Source organism: Solanum pennellii, chromosome 10, assembly GCF_001406875.1.
Source record: "Solanum pennellii chromosome 10, SPENNV200".
Lineage (NCBI taxonomy): Eukaryota > Viridiplantae > Streptophyta > Magnoliopsida > Solanales > Solanaceae > Solanum > Solanum pennellii.
In genome coordinates this window covers 66,183,168-66,199,927 of record NC_028646.1, presented here as the reverse complement: position 1 = coordinate 66,199,927, position 16,760 = coordinate 66,183,168, and the positions used below count along the sequence as shown (strand labels likewise).

General features: G+C 33.5%; 3 protein-coding genes and 3 pseudogenes across 3 annotated transcripts; 3 read left to right on the top strand and 3 right to left on the bottom strand.

Moving 5' to 3' along the window:
• The first annotated feature begins 4,859 nt into the window (after positions 1 to 4,859).
• Positions 4,860 to 6,086, top strand: LOC107001499. The gene is made up of 4 exons (XM_027912146.1): positions 4,860 to 5,261; positions 5,352 to 5,494; positions 5,652 to 5,901; positions 6,042 to 6,086. Exons 1-4 carry the CDS (start codon positions 4,860 to 4,862, stop codon positions 6,084 to 6,086), a joined length of 840 nt encoding a protein of 279 aa, XP_027767947.1.
• Positions 6,087 to 6,210: 124 nt separating this feature from the next.
• On the top strand, positions 6,211 to 6,805 carry LOC114073952 (annotated as a pseudogene).
• A 1,474-nt stretch (positions 6,806 to 8,279) lies between these two features.
• Positions 8,280 to 9,291, top strand: LOC107001700 (general transcription factor IIF subunit 2-like). The gene has a single exon (XM_015199663.2). The coding sequence runs from the start codon at positions 8,334 to 8,336 to the stop codon at positions 9,162 to 9,164; it is 831 nt and encodes a 276-aa protein (XP_015055149.1). The 5' UTR covers positions 8,280 to 8,333; the 3' UTR covers positions 9,165 to 9,291.
• Positions 9,292 to 9,608: 317 nt separating this feature from the next.
• On the bottom strand, positions 9,609 to 10,565 carry LOC107001498 (annotated as a pseudogene).
• On the bottom strand, positions 10,494 to 12,817 carry LOC114073902 (annotated as a pseudogene).
• On the bottom strand, positions 12,386 to 14,865 carry LOC114074288 (putative disease resistance protein RGA3). Its single transcript, XM_027912145.1, has 2 exons — positions 14,426 to 14,865; positions 12,386 to 14,278 (listed from the first exon to the last, which is right to left on the bottom strand). The coding sequence occupies exons 1-2, from the start codon at positions 14,863 to 14,865 to the stop codon at positions 13,138 to 13,140; spliced, it is 1,581 nt and encodes a 526-aa protein (XP_027767946.1). The 3' UTR covers positions 12,386 to 13,137.
• Between the last annotated feature and the right edge of the window lie 1,895 nt (positions 14,866 to 16,760).

The following is a 16,760-nucleotide window of genomic DNA, read 5'->3' as shown; positions in this document are numbered from 1 at the left end:
ATACATATTGATAGCAAACTAATTTATACACACTTAATATACCTTTCAACAACCAATAACATACCGAAATTAACTTTAAAAGATAGTTCATACACACACAAAAAATTCATACCCATTTCATACACAATTATTGTAACTTTCATCATCACATGCCATATCTAAATATCTTTTCATATCATACTAACTAAAAACAAGAATACAAATTTCATATACATTTCATACACAATTAAATCAACATTTACCTTCCTTTGCCAAACAGAAACATCTATTCAAATATACAAAATACGAAAATGATACATAATTCACATACAACTCATACACAAATATTAACAAAAATTTACATCATGTAACATACAGAAATTTCTATTTATAACATAATTCATACTTTAAAAAAAATTAATAATTCCATCATCCAAAAAAAACAAACAACACCATGCTCATCAAAATAATATTCATACAAACAGAATAATATAAATTTCATACACGATTAATCCAAATTTCATACTTCAACGGTCCACATCATTTAGTTACTAAACACATTGTACGATCAATTTCATTTTTTCTATTTTTTCATAAATCACGTATTACTCGAATCTTCAATTTTATTAAAATTCAAATGTCTATACTGTTACGTGTTGTTTTCAAATATGATTTATATCAAAACACTGTTTCATACAAAAACACGTAATAATCTATATTTCAGATTCTTAAATAACCCAAAAAAAACCAACAAACTACATAGTAAATACCAACCTGATGAATTTCACTTTTTACAAGGTTTAATTAATATAGATATAATGTTGTCCATAACAGCAAAATCACGTTTCTTCGACGGTAAAATATCTTCAATTACTGAAAATAACGTAATGCTATCTGCTGAAAACTAAGAGAATCGCAAAAATTGAAAAAAAATAGCTTTTACGTAGATTTCAATTTGTTAGAGCTTTTTAAGGAATCAAATCAAAATTTAATTTGGTTTCAACTAAATTGAGCGTTTTAAGGTAAATAATTGATTTGATTTTTTAAAGATTTCATTAATATGTGCTAATCAGTTAATACATTTACAAATGTTTTTTATTTAATTATAAAAGATGCGATTTTCCATTTAAAAATTGGTCCCTTTGTTTTCTTCAATTTTTTTTAAAAACAAATGTTTTAAATTATTTAAAATCAACCTTTTATTATTTAATAATATGCTATAACTTGCTATATTAAATGTTATATGTTGAAACATAAACTCTAATGCTATAGCTTAAGAATATTAATATAAAAAATGCTATATACCTAATTTTCACACTAAATTTAAACTGTATGACTAAAAAATTTAAATGTCTTATTTTGACATAGAATTTCTGTAGTTTCTTACTTTAACTCAAAGAGAATATGGATTTCTTACTCTGATTCAGAAGGAATACCGATGAAAAAATTGAAAGAGGGTAAAGACTATTAGATAGAGGAAAAATAGAGGTCGAGTCCATCAATAATGAAACAAAAAAGATAAACTTGATATTGTTATAAATTTTTAGGAACAAATACAGATATAGTTAACCAATAGAATAACACAAAATAAGACTAAGATTGTTATTTAAAAAATTAGGAACAAACATACATATAGTCAATCAGAAGAATAGTAAAAATAACATTCTTATTATAAAATTTAAAAAATAAAAGTTAATTATGAATTTATCGATTAATGAAAATTCTTTTACCCGCCGATTTTTCTCCTACAATTGTGATAGAAAAATGTGCTTTTATACAAAATTATCCACAGACAAAAGGTTGTACTATAAGTATACAAACTCTACTATAGGGATAAAAATTATTTCATACTGCTACCTAACTATCCCTAATTTATTAGAGGAAGAAATGGAGATAGAGTAACAGAATAGCAAAAAATTAGACTAAGATTGTTATTATTATTAAATTTAAAAACCAAAAAGAAATATAACCAACTGAAAATAGAAAAAATAAAGATAATATTGCTATTATAAAACGTAGGATTAAAAATTAATTGTAGATTCATCTATCCTGGAAAAATTTATTTTGCCGATTTTTTCTCCCACAATTGTGAAATAACAATGCATTTTATCTCTTCAAGTCCAATCTTATACATTGGTAAAATTTATTAAATAGCATATTTACAGAAAATCATATTAGTTTATCGTAACATGAGATATTGAGATCACACGAAAAAAATCAAAAAATACAAATTTCAAAATAGGGAAAGTTGTATGAAATAACAAACTATTAATTCAAATTAATTGTTATAATCATAGTAATTTTTTTTGTCATTTGATTCGGTATACAATTAGTCATTTTCGATATATCATTATCTATATTATACATTTTGATATAAAATATATAGCGAGAGAAAAGTGTATATACAAATACAAATACATATATTATTGTCTTATACACTTATAATTATATTATTATACGAATTACAATATATAAATGAATATATATATTGTCTAAAGCTGGATGTCTCTAGCGAATTATACAAATCAAGAGCTCCATAACAATCATAAAATTTGTTATGGAGCGTAATTATGCAAACTATAGTTATAACATATAGGCAGAATAGTCTGGTGGACCCTCGTACTTGTATTTGATTGTATTATGGATACTCATACTTAGCCTTTTGTCATCTGGACCCCTGAACCTATCCAAAACCAACATTTTAAACACTTTTTTTGATGTGGCATCGCGCGTGTTGCACAAACAACGTACATATTGGCCAAAAATAAAAAATAATAATCCACGTATGAAATCCACGTGGTAAATCAGCCAACTAAGTATAGTCCAAACCTCAGCGAAATTTTGAAAACTTTTGCGGGTTTTCCTCTTCTCCTCTTCTCTCTTCTCCTCTTCTCCTCTTCTCCTCTCTACGATTTCTCCACTAAAAATCGTTTGTGATTTGCCATAGATTTTCTCAGTTGAAGTTCAGTTCCACTCTGACTATCGTTGTAAGTTCTTGCACTTGTGTTAGCTTTTGATTTTTTTTTACTTTCTTGTGCGTATCTGTTTGATTAGAGGATCGATTGTCATTCGATTTTCTGAATTTTTTTGGGGATTTTACTTTGGTTTGGGTGTAATGTTAGTGATATACACTTCCTTAGTTGATTAATGACTTCGACTGACTTCAATGGCATGTTCCGTGAATTCGAGTAGATTCTAGGGTTTTTTCGTAAAATCCCAATTTCGACTAAAATTAATATTCTATTTTTGGTCAATTGTCTTGGGTATTGATAATGTTAGTGGTCCATTGAACAACAATTACAGTTATGGTAAGTTAATAGCTTTACCATCTAACTATTACTGATATTTTCTTAAAAAATTTAGGGTTTTTTGTGTTACAGTCGTGGTAAGTTTACCCCTTTAGCTGTAGTTGTTTTTCATGTTAAGTTTATGCTTGTTTTTTCCGTTTAAAAGTAGTTGTTTTTGTCTTGGTAATTTTATGCCTTTAATTTGAACTGTAGTTATTTTTCATTTGATTTTACAGGCATCCGAAGATATGGCTTTAACTATAGTGACACTTCAATTTTATTATGGGGACTATTTTGTATCGAATCCTACTTTAAGGTATGCCAATGGAATAACTAGTGTTGAAAAGATTAATATAGATGTAGATGAGTTGCATATTATGTTGTTTTATAAAATAACATTGGAATTGGGTGTTGAAAATGTTGAGACATTTGGATGTAGAGTCAACAAGAAGGGTATTTTTTAAATACTGACCATGATATTCTAAAAAAATTTAATGGTTTGAAGGCTGCTGATTTTGTTGATGTATATGTTGTACATCCCATTAGTGTACCTTTAGTTGTTGAGGATATACTTGAATTGCCTATCACTAATGCTGATGTGTCCTCATCTCTACAAAAAGATAGTGCTGATGTGTCCTCCGCCCCACATAAAAATAGGCTGATTTGTCATCCTTCCCACAAGATAGGGTTGATGTGTCTTCATCTCAACCATTTGTTGAAAAAGAAAATAGGGATTTAAACCAAAATCAGTCCCCTTTAATTGAAGAGCAGCCCCCTTTAGTTGAAGAACAAGATCCTGCTCCTAGAATTGAAGAACATTCTGATTCTGATTCACTCTATAATGTTGATGAAAATATTGATTATTTGAGTGATTTGGATGAGGAGTTTCTTCAAGCTAGGCATTCTAACATTCAAGAACAAGTTAAAGAGAATGTTGATAGAGTAAATCTAGATGAGATACCATCTGGTCCTGTAGGTATAAATGCTAGTTTTGAAGACATTTATAAGGAGAGAAGGGATATATTTGAAGGAAATTTGGGTGGTGATTACCCTTATTTTGATAGCTCGGATCTTGATTGTGACATTAGTGAAGATGAAGAGGAACCTGTTGGGGATGATGAAGCGATAGATACAGCACCTATGAAGGAAAGTAAAAAGGTCTACTTTGATCCAACTACTAAAAATATTTGTTTTCAACTGTATATGGTATTTTTTAATAACATTAAGTTCAGGGAGGCACTGCAAACTTAATCTATTCAGAAGGGTGTTAATATTAAGTTGAAACCTAATGAGAAGAAAAGGGTAAAGGCACATTGTAAGAAAAAAGGTTGTCCTTGGCATATTGTTGGAAGTATTCGTGGTAACACTGGAAACTTCAGTGTTAAAACATATTTTTCAATTCACAAGTGTTTTAAAAGAACAAGAGACAAACTGTGTAACCTCATTTGGATTAGTAAACATTACAAAGAAAGAATTATGATTGAGCCTACCATCAAACTACATCATATTTAATCTTTGATACAAAATGAGTATTATTTGTATGTTAGTAAAACAAGTTGTAAAAAGACAAAATTGAGAGTTATGAATGAACATATGGGAGATTTTAGAGAGGAGTTTTCTAGGTTGTATGATTATGCTGAGCAAATAAAGACCACAAATCCTGAAACTACTGTATCTATTAGGACATCCAAGAACACAATTTCAGGAAAAGAGGTGTTTATGAGCATTTATATTTGTCTTGGTTCCTTAAAAAGTGGATGCAAAGAAGGGTGTAGAAGGATTATTGGTTTAGATGGTGCATTTCTTAAAGGTTTATGTAAAGGTAAATTGTTAACTTGCATTTTCAAAGATGAAAATAATCATATGTACCCTATAGCATGGGCAGTAGTTGATAAAGAAACCAAGGAGACATGGTCTTGGTTTTTCAAGTGCATCAGACATAATTTGGAGCTTAAAGAAGGTGAAGGACTAACAGTGATGTCTGATATGCAGAAGGTATTACTATATTATTTGTTAAATTTATTCTTTCATTTTTGGAGTTTTTGATATTTAACATTGTTGTATTCAAATGTTCTTTTTTGACAGGGTCTTCATCTTGCACTTATTGATGTATTGCCAAATGCTGAAATCAGATGGCTTGTTAGGCATACATGGGCAAACTGGAAGAAAGACTGGAGGGGTGAAGAAAGGAGAAGAAAATTATGGAAGGTTGTTGGGCACCATTTGAGGTACTTTTACAGTCCAAACTTGATCATTTAAGTGAGTTAGGAGAAGGCATTATAGAAGCACTGTTAAAGTATAACAAAGAAGCATGGTGTAGGGCATATTTTAAAGAACATAGCAAGTGTGATAGATTGAAAACAACATGTGTGATACTTTCAACAGTTGGATTGTAGGTGCTAGGTTAAAATCAATAATAACTATGCTAGAGGAAATAAGAGTCAAAGTTATGGAAAGTATGAATCAAATGAGAGAATTTTCAGAAAAATGGATTACTGATGTATCACCTATGGCTATGGATATTCTTAGAAGAAATGCTGAAATTGCAGATAATTGTGAGATAAGGTTTAATGGTGATATTGGCTTTGAGATAAATGATTCACCATATAAACATGTTGTTGACCTAAAAAAGAAGGTGTGTAGTTGTAGGTCATGGCAATTAAAGGGAATTTCTTGTCGTCATGCACTTACAACAATTCATTTTAAGGATTGGGTTGTTGAGTCATTTGTTGACCACTGGTATAAGAAGGAAACATACCTGAAAGCATATAACAGATTTATTCAACCTATGACAAACATGAAGATGTGGCCAAAAAGTGATAGACCAGCCACTGGACCACCTGAAATAACATTCATGCCAGGAAGACCAAGAAAAAATAGGAGAAAATATGGTGATGATCCAGTTAAGAAGAAGTTTGGAAAAGCTACAAGAAAGGGAAGAAAAATGAAATGTTCTGTGTGCAAGACTTTTTTACATAACAAGAAAGGATGTCCAACTCTGGTAAGTTGAGTTTTCATGTTTCTTTGTTATTGAATTTTACTCTTGTTATACTTTGGTAAGTTGTGTTTTAATGCCTCTATGCTTGTAAAAAAATGTTGCTGCTGGAACAAGTGATGCAAGTGCTGGAACTTCAAATGTTGCTACTGGAACTCCATGTGCAGGTCCAAGGGAAGTTCCATGTGCAGGTCCAAGTGCAGGTCCAATGGCAGGTCCAAGTGCAGGTCCAAGGGAAGTTCCATGTGCAGATCCAAGTGTAGGTCCTAGGGCAGTTCCAAGTGAAGGTCCAAGAGAAGTTCCATGTGCAGGTCCTAGGGCAATTCCAAGTGAAGTCCAAGGGAAGTTCCATGTGCAGGTCCTAGGGCAGGTCCTAGGGCAGTTCCAAATTTCACTTAACAACCAACTTCTAGTGAAACTGGCCAAAAAAGAAAAACTAGCACAGCCTTGAGAGGAGGTGCATCTCTTGCCTATAAGAAACCAAGACAAAAGCAAGCGAAGACAACTGGTTATGGTCTCTTATTTGGATCAGGTGGCAGTGTAAATGATATGGTATGTATGTTATCATTTAAACACATTATATTGCTTTAATTGATATTAGTTCATCTCTGGGTTAAGACTTTTGTTATTCTCTCAGTATGGAAATACTGATAGGATATTACATAGTGCTACATTGACAAGTTCAATTCCTACCAATATTGATCTTGGTTACAAACTCAAAGGATTAAGGTGGAAGGGAAGATCTGCAATTACTCAAAGGCAGCTACGAGAGGAAAGTTACAGAAGCACTCAAGGCACACCAAGCACTCAAGGCACACTAAGCACTCAAGGCACTCAAGGCACACATTAGATTTCACTTTATATAGCTTAATGACATGATCCCAACTAACTTTATTTTGATTAATGACTTGATCCCGACTGTTTTGTATATGAATTTGTGTTAAGTTGCTATTGTGAAGACTTTGTTTTTCTTGTACGAATTTGTGCTTGAATGAAGTTATTCAGATATCTGACGTAGATGCAATCAATTTCATTATCAAATAACACATAGTACAAATCAATATATCTTAAATATAACAACTACATACCAAATAACAACAATCACAATAACAATGATATCAATACTAGTGTTTGAACCTTGTCTTCCTTGCCTTCGTTGTATTCTATGTGTTCTCTGTCTTCCTTGTCTTTCTTGCCTTGAACTCGTTGATGAATTATTGATGTTGTATTGTTCATTAGCATCAGCCCATCGGAAGAATCCACACCCATTATCGGATGAATATTTTTGGCAGCCCCAAAACATTCTTCCAGGATTAGTTGGTGTTTTTGATGTCTTTAGTTCAGCATATATTCCACAATAGCAACATCGAACTGTCATCGTGAAGACCAACAAAAATACAATAGAATCAAACAAAAAAAAAAAGATGAGTATATTGAAGGAAAAGACGCCAAATATAAAAGAGATTTTGTACAGAGACAAGATTGAGAAAAAAAGAAAGAAAAAAGCACAAAAAGGCATTAACAATGGTGTTGAGTGAATTAAAGAAGAAGAAATATCCTTTAAAGGTCAAAATATGACCTTTAGTGCCTTTTTAAGGCGTCTCACGCTCTTTCTTCAACTGAATCACACGCTCCATGTGGGTTAATTCCACATAGGATGCCACATCAAAAAAAGTGTTTAAAATGTTGGTTTTAGATAGGTTCAGGGGTCCAGATGACAAAAGGCTAAGTATGAGTCTCCATAATACAATCCTATACAAGTACGAGGGTCCACCAGGCTATTCTGCCTAACATATAAATATGATTTTATGTTTATGTGAAAGTTAGTCATTAAATATTATCTCTGAATCTAGTCAAACACTCCGATTTTAGGTTAAAAAATAAATATTATCTCTAATTCATTGAATTTGTAAATGAGATCAATAAAATCAATAAGCTTTAAATTAAGAAGCCTCATTTTTTAAAAAGAAATTTAATACTTGTCAGTTCGTTAGAGAGAGACGCATTCCTTTAAATAGTCACAAAATGTTGTTGCCCTCACAATTTTAAAAGAGGAATTTAACAACACATACATGGCGGAGAAAATCACCGGAGCGAACCCTAAAACCACCGTGCACGGTTTTACAACCAACAACAATTTGGATACGAGAAATGCAGACCGACGTGTATGGTTGATGAAATGCCCTACCGTCGTCTCTCGATTCTTCGAACAGCATCAACACTCTACTTCCGGTGAAACTGATCTTTCTTTTAATCCTCCGAGACCTGTTGCCAAAGTCACCGTCGTCGTTGATCCTCTAATCGCCAATGATTCAACTCAATTCACCATGGAATTGGCCGGAACTTCATCTGGAAACATGCCGACTCACTACTCAATGGATATGTCAACAGATTTTATCCCAATGTCGATATTTTCCGAATCGGGTCAAGGAAGGGTTTCGGTTGAAGGGAAGATATATCACAAATTTGACATGAAGCCTCATCATGAAAACATTGAGAATTACGGGAAATTATGTCGAGAAAGGACGAATAAATACATGACGAAAAGTAGACAAATTCAGGTTATTGATAATGATAATGCTAAACATATGAGGCCTATGCCTGGATTTTTCGCAACTAAGGCTTCTGGATCTGCTGCAGAGAAGAAGAAGGTACCTAGTAAAGGATTAGAAATGAAAAGAACAAGGAGAGATCGTGATGAAATGGAAGAAATTATGTTCAAACTCTTTGAGAGGCAATCAAATTGGACGCTGAAACAGCTTGTCCATGAGACGGATCAGCCCGAGCAATTTATGAAAGACATGCTCAAACTACTCTGCATTTACAATAATAAGGGTGCTCATCAAGGCACTTATGAGCTGAAGCCGGAGTATAAGAGAGCAGAAGACAAGACTGATTCTTGATTATTTTAGCCTAAGCTTTCTAGTCAGCCAAGGGAAAAAACCAATTGATTTTTACTTGAAGATACCATTGTTTTGTGTATAAAAAATCAAGTTTAAATAAAATCATATGATTGTTATAAATAGTCAATTCTATTCTGCTTTTAGATAAACTTTTTTTGTATAAATCTGATATTACACGTAGCTGATTTTCGAGAAGGAGCTAGCTAGCATACACATGGCTATTCATAGTGGAATCGCGTGTAGAACTTTTGCATATACTAAATGCAGGTGAACAGTCCTCCTATCTGGGTAAATAAGGTGCGCTATACAATTTTCAATGACAATCAGATCATCTGTGATCAATTTACCAAGGCCTTCTTCTATCCAAGGAAGCCTCTGTTGGAACAGAAAAGGAAACCGAACATTTCCTTCTTTAATTGTCCAATGAAGCCTCGGTGTCCCTTTTTATTTGTCCTTAGTACACATTCCTTGTTTAGCTTCGTCTGAGTCACCCTTGCCAGTGTTGCCAAGCTGAGCAAGAGACTCAGACTTAACACTGATTAGCAACGCGTCCTGAGCAGCCTTCACATTCTCAGGCAGTCCTCCCCATGTCTTCAAGAAAGTGTTTTGAAGCGCCCTAGCGCAGGAGAAGGACACATGCCACGGGTTTGGAGATTGATTCATGGCATTCAAGTTGAAGGTAGCCTCAACTTCTGATTGTCCACCAGATAAGAACTGTTCAAATCACAACACAGCGCATTGATCTTGTTAGCATGAGTTAAGGTAATAATATCCTACCTTGTATAAAAGTTAATGTTGTTTGTAACCTCAAAAAGTTTCACTCACTTTTTTCGTCTATTTACAACCTATGCTGGTAGTCTGCCGTATTATCCTGGTAACTTGTTCCACTTATTTCCGATCATACATCTTTTATGTGATTTGACTGTGCAAAGTTCTTTAAACTAACGTTTATACAAGTTAAAACAACTTAGTAATAGCGTCAAAATGAGGAGGAAACTTGCCATGATTCCAGGGACAGCTGGGGGAATTCTTCTTTGGAGAAGCTTAAGAGTATAATCAGCAATTTGCTCTGGAGTGGCGTTGGCTTGGCATTCAGCACCAGGAGTGATCATACTTGGCTTGAGGAGAATACCCTCAAACATGACATTGTTCTCAGCTAGATAAACAAAGGACCTCAGCCCAAACTTTTGCGCAACCTCAAAAGTCTTGTCAATGCCATGGTTACCATCCAGCAATGTTTCTGGCAGACCATTGGGACCAAACCACTGTCCTGATAAATGGCTGCGTAGCGAGCTTAACCCAATGTTGCTTCCTTCACTGCCAATGCAGATGCTTCGTTGGGAATGGTTACTACGGTACGCCTAACATTATGAAAAATGTTAAGCATATGATCTTAGTCAGTAGCCATAAGATAAAATCATATAGGAAATAACTCATCACTTTCTAAAAGTTGTTACCATTTGGCAAATCGAGCTCCTTGTTGGTAGTAAGCAGCAGTGCATGAGGTAATACCATCGAGACCTTGACACCATGATTCATCATTTGGACCAGCAAGGGGAACCAAACCCTGTTTTAATCATCAAAGATTATTAGATGATCATTTTCGTATAAATTTAGATGAGAACGAACTTTTTTGCTCATTAACTAAGCTTGAAACGTGTAGTCAAAGCTTCAAACAGGCATGACGGGTGATGGGTGGTTCTAATACCATTGTTATAATCCACGGAGAACCACACTCCAAAAGCTAGTTATTGAGGTGGGAGATCCCAAGGCACACAGCAGTACCGATGTGGGACATAACTCCTACTCAAGCTCAGCTGGTAGCCTGGTACCAATCAATTTTACTACGCCTCATTATGAGACTAGCTAGTTAGATTGGTTACGAAGAGAATTTATTACAATAAAAAAATTGATGCTAGCTATCAACCTACAATAATCCTCTTTTATTTGAAAACAGAGTTTCAAGCCAAACTAGTATCGTACGAGTTTACTTGGTTAAATTAGACAACTATACCTTGTCAACTTTGATACCAGGAACAATGTTTTGTTCAACAAGAACATCAACCAGTTTTTGGCCATCAGTTGTGGATTGGTAGAGGGTCTCTTCAAACAGAATGGCACCAGAGATGAACTGTCAGTCTGTCCTAGACCTGGAGCTGTCACAAGCAGTGTTCTGTAAGCTTGGCGATTAGCCTCAGTATTCTCTAGCCCAATGGATGCCAGACGCTTTCCGCAGGTAGCATTTGACTCATCTATCGCCAGTATTCCACACCCTGGTGTTGCAATTGTCTTCTGCACATTACCACACACAGTTGTTAATTAGGAATATAATGTTACATTAGTCCTTCAGTTAATTAACTTTGACACATTTCACGTCTTGCTCGACTTGATTGTTCTAGATGACTACAAATTCCTAAATTATGGTGTGATGTTATGATTGTCCAAATACCAATGAAGGGTAAACTAGTAAACCAAAAAAAAAAACTCCTGATTAATATTTCTTAATGGTCATGTGAAAGAGAATGATGACAGTTCATTTGAGACTGAGACGGTATTCACTAACAATGTGGAAACTACTACATCATCAATGGTTTTTTAGGTCTTATTAACATCTTTAGATAACCAAATTAGAATTAATATTGACGGTTACATGTTATGTGGTGAGGCACATTAACTTGGCAACAAAATTGTACATTGCCATGTAAGTGTACTAAAGTTAAACTCATTATGGACGCAATGAAACTTACTTACAGCGGTCTTAACGATTTCATCAGCATAAGAAGAAGTTGCACGAATTGTGAGAGAAAGGGCGGATATAGGGTGGCAGAATTTGAGCTACTTTCTTCTAACTTTGGGCAGCCTTAAATTTCCAAGTTCTGTAATTTGGTGAGATGTCTCATGGCATCTCTGGAGGGAAGAAAAAACACATAAATATTCGTGATTAAATCATATCTTAAAAGTAATATAGATATTTATAAGTTTTGTTTCAAGTGGAACGAAAAAATGTTTGGAACTATAAAAGGATAATGGAGGAGAGTAACTCGTGGAAAATTAAAATAAAAAATGAGACTCAAAAACTGAAAGAGAAACAGAAACTTACTCAAGTTCTGAATTATGCTTCCACCTAGTTTAATTTTTGGAATATGGGAAATGTTGGACCATTGGGAGGTTAGGCCACTCCGATTTGTGCAACTTTGTTCTAACTTTGGGCAGCCCTTAATTTCCAGGTTCCACAATTTGGTGAGGCGTTGCATGGCATCTTTAGATGGCAGATGCTCTAGTTTCTCGCATGTTCATAAAACTAACTCTTGCAAAGAAACAAGGTTGCCGAGCCCATCCAACAGAGCTTCTAACAATGGACAATCCTGGATATGGAGATGCTGTAATTTGGGCATGGCATCTGAGAAGTCAAGATGTTGTAGCCGTTTGCACCTCCTTAGCTCTAAGGTTTCAAGAGAAGTAAGGTTCTCAAATCTATGAGGAAGAGCCTGGATTCCGGAATCATATATATGGATATGTCTTAGGTCAGAGAGTTGCATAAGCTGACAGGGGAGAGAATGCCAGTGCAAATGTCCAAATACACACAACCTATGAAGGGACAATAGCTGCTGAATGCCATTAAAAATATATTGGAATGCCTCAAAATCCACCATTTCTGAGAAAGGACCGATTTCCAAATACAGTAATCCAATGAGATGGTGAAGGCCCCCTGCGAGTACACGAATTAATTTGGGACATTGTGATATATTCAAATATGAAAGTGAAGGCATTTTCCCAATATGTAAAGGGAAGGAAATTAAGTTGTTACAGTTGAAGACCTTCAAAGATTTCAGAGATCGACAATGCTCTAGCATCCCACTTGGTAAACTGGTCAATCCATCACAGTTCCATAATCGAAAACTTTGGAGGAAAGTCAAATAATTCTCACCAGTGGGAACAGGAAAGGAACTGAAATTGGTGCAGAGGTTAATCCTTAAGCTCTTAAGAGAATGGAGATTGTACAAGCTTTGTGACAATTCTTGAAACTCTCTGCAGTCTGAGATCCATAGGTCTTAAAGTGAAACGTCGTTGCATAGCATCTCATCTGGAAAAAAGTGAGATCTTTCACAGAATAGACACTAAGTGTTATGAGAGAAGTCAAGTTGCTGCACAAGTTCAACAATGGCATTGCACTGTCAACTTCTTCAATTGTTAATTCACGGAGGATTTGAAATTGACTTGGAGTACTTTTTAACAATGGACAGTTACTAATCCTCAACTTCTCAAGCCTAGAGAACATTCTTACTCCAACTTCATCTCCCTTCCACTCAATAAGGCTAGGCATATCCTCCAATACTAGTTCTTTCAATGATGGGAACACTTGGATATTGCTGCTTGATCCAATATTGTTACCATCAATACCATAAAAGGTAGGTTTGATGCATTCTACCTTATGTAACCCTAACAGCTCAAGATGCTGAAGGAATTTCAGTTGGCCAAGCGATGGAATTTCTTTGCATCTTTTGCAACCACTTAATTTCAAGTTGATAAAGTTTGGTAGCAATTTGTCTCTAAACCATAAAGGAAATCTAGTATCCAAATAGTTCTTCACTTCTAAGGTTTTCAAGTTAGGATACGGTTGAAGACCATCCAACACATTCTCATCACTGGTTTCACAGCATTCTTGTTCATCATGGAACCACACATATGACAGCTTGTAAACATTTGATTTCTCTTGTAAATATGTTTTTCGAGATTCTTCTCTATTATGGACCAATTGGAGATCATTGATTGTCAATTCACCTCTAAGGTTCTTCAGACGACCTAATTCTTCTATACGACGACCTTTCTCTAAAACCACATTGAAATATTGTAGAGTATGAAAAGAAGTCAATTGTCCCATGTTTAGTGGCATCTGAGACCGAGAATGGAAATATATGTGTCTCAAACTTATCGTATTTCCCATCTCAAATGGAAGTTCACCGAGTGAATAACAGCCATTTACTCTAAATGTTTGCAAATTATAGAGCTCGCAAATGGAGTGGGGCAAGGCTGTGATGTTAGTGTCTGAGAGATCAAGATATTTCAAGTATATTAGCTTCCCGATTTTGGCTGACAACTCCTTGATTCCTGAACTGGACAAATTTAAAACTCTCAAGAACTTAAAATTCAACAGCATTATTTCCAATATATAATTGCTTTTCCAAAACAGTGTGCACAAATTTCCTGACTCATTTATCTTATCTATTTGATCACTTGGGGAGTCCCATCCAAAGTATCACACTTGAGAAAGATTTTCTCTACCATCGCCAATCGTATCAAACATTTTATATTTGAAGATATCTCCAGCCAAATCATGCACAAGATCGTGCATCTTACAGTGTGTAATATTGTGCTCATCTAACTTAACATCTTGTAGCAAGGAATTTCGCAACAAGAGTTGAAAGAACTTGTTCCCGATAACTTCCATTACGGTGATCTCTTGACATGAATGGAGAAAGCCTTCCGCCATCCAGAGTTGGATTAGTTGATCCTTTTCAAACTCAAAATCTTTTGGAAACATTGCATAGTAAGCAAAGCATTTTTTCAGATGTGGAGATGGTAGATAATCATAGATGAGTTTTAGGATTTTCTTTATGCTATTTTCTCCATTATCATCTTCACCTAAGACTGGGCGACGGAACGGGACGTACCGGTACCGTTCTGGTTCGTTCCGATTCATCCCGTTTCGGTTGCATACGGGACGGGACGGGATAGTCTAAATCGGTACATGGAATGGGATGGAACCGTGGTTTGGTACCGGTGTACCGGTACCGATTCATCCCGGTTCCGGTCCGTTTTACTTAATATATATTAATTTTTTATATTTTATATAATTTATTTTTTATATTTTATATAAATTATATTTTATATTTTATATTTTATATAAATTATATTTTATATAATTTCTATATATTAAAATTAATTACCCACCAGACCCTCCCCTTCCCTGACACTTGGCAGGCGGCAGCTTTATTAAAAGCTGCCCTGAGCCCTGACCACCTGCCCCTGCCCTGTAGCTTTTGATAAAGCTGCAGCCCCCCTTTCCAACCCCCCATTCGGCAATTCCCATTTCCCCTTCCCTTTCCCCAACGGTTGTTTTAAAATAGAAAAATTAAAACAGCTACTTTTTTTGCTTTATAAATCAGAATTGATTTCTAAAAACTATATATCATATATTATTATAAGTGGGAAGCTCCAAAGTGAAAAGTTGAATTACTATTTTACCCCTACACAAATTGAAAAGGCTATAAAATATTTAATTAAAACTCATCTAATATAATTAATTAAATATTTTTATCTTTAAATAAAGAAAATACTCCTTTGATAATTTGTGTAAGAAAAAGTAAATATATCATATATTACTAAAAGCATGAACAAAAAAGTTGAAAGTTGAATTACGGTTTTACCCTTTCTACAAATTAAATTATTATAAAATATTTAAATATTTGATTGTATAAATTTAATTAAATGTTAATGACTTTTAGACTTCCTAAGATTAATTCCTAATTAAATATCTAATTTATTAATATTTATCATCTATAATCTATATGTATATAATAGTTATAATTTTTTTAAAAAAAATCTTTACCTAAATTTCTTTTCTTTCCCTCTTCTTATAACTTTTTCCTTAACTCCTCTCATGAATAATATAATTGATATGGATAAAGTATTATCCTTTATGATAAATAACGAAATTTAATAATTTAAAGGGTGCAAATCTACAAAATGGAGACGCACATTGATAATGTCCTCTTGATTATTATTAAAGAATGACTCTAGCTTCACAAATTTAATTCATTAATGCTTAATTACATAATAAGAACTTTAGTTGTTCTTTTTACATGGTTTGCTAACTTTAATTTTTTTTTCATATTCTTCATTTATTTATTATTATTTTCTAATTACTTATTTAACTTTTATACTCTTAATATTCATAACTCTCATCTTTTCATATTCATAACCTCCAAACATTTAAACTAAAACTTTAAGATATCTTTTGATATTCCTTCTATTCTATTTATATAAATTCAACTTCTTTATCTCATGAAACCCCTGTGAAGATTATTAGGCTATTATTTTTATTCTATAGTAAAAACAGATGATGAAGACTCTTGAATTTTGATAGGATATGAAATGAGTCGATAAAAACTCAGAGAGTTATGTACTAATTTTGTACTTATATTTTCATCCATATACATTAATCTTATAAGAATAATGTCTATATTGTATTTTTACTTAAATATTCTGTTTCTTTTTGTCTTTTTTTCACTCTTTTAGACTTCTTAATTTAGTTTTCTATGAATGTTTTATTGCCGTAAGTCTTTGAATTTTGTAATCGATACATTTTATTATTCATTATAATTATATATATATTTCCATGAGATTTTAGTCATTCTAACGTATCTATAAAAATTTACATGAAACACACGTGCGAAGCACGTCCTCAGAAACTAGTATATACATAAGTTTGAGAGAACATATATTTCCATTCATATTTCTAAGTTTTAGTGATTACGGATTATAAATTAAAAAATTTCAGATTTTCAATATTCAATTCAAGTTCTAAATTTTTAA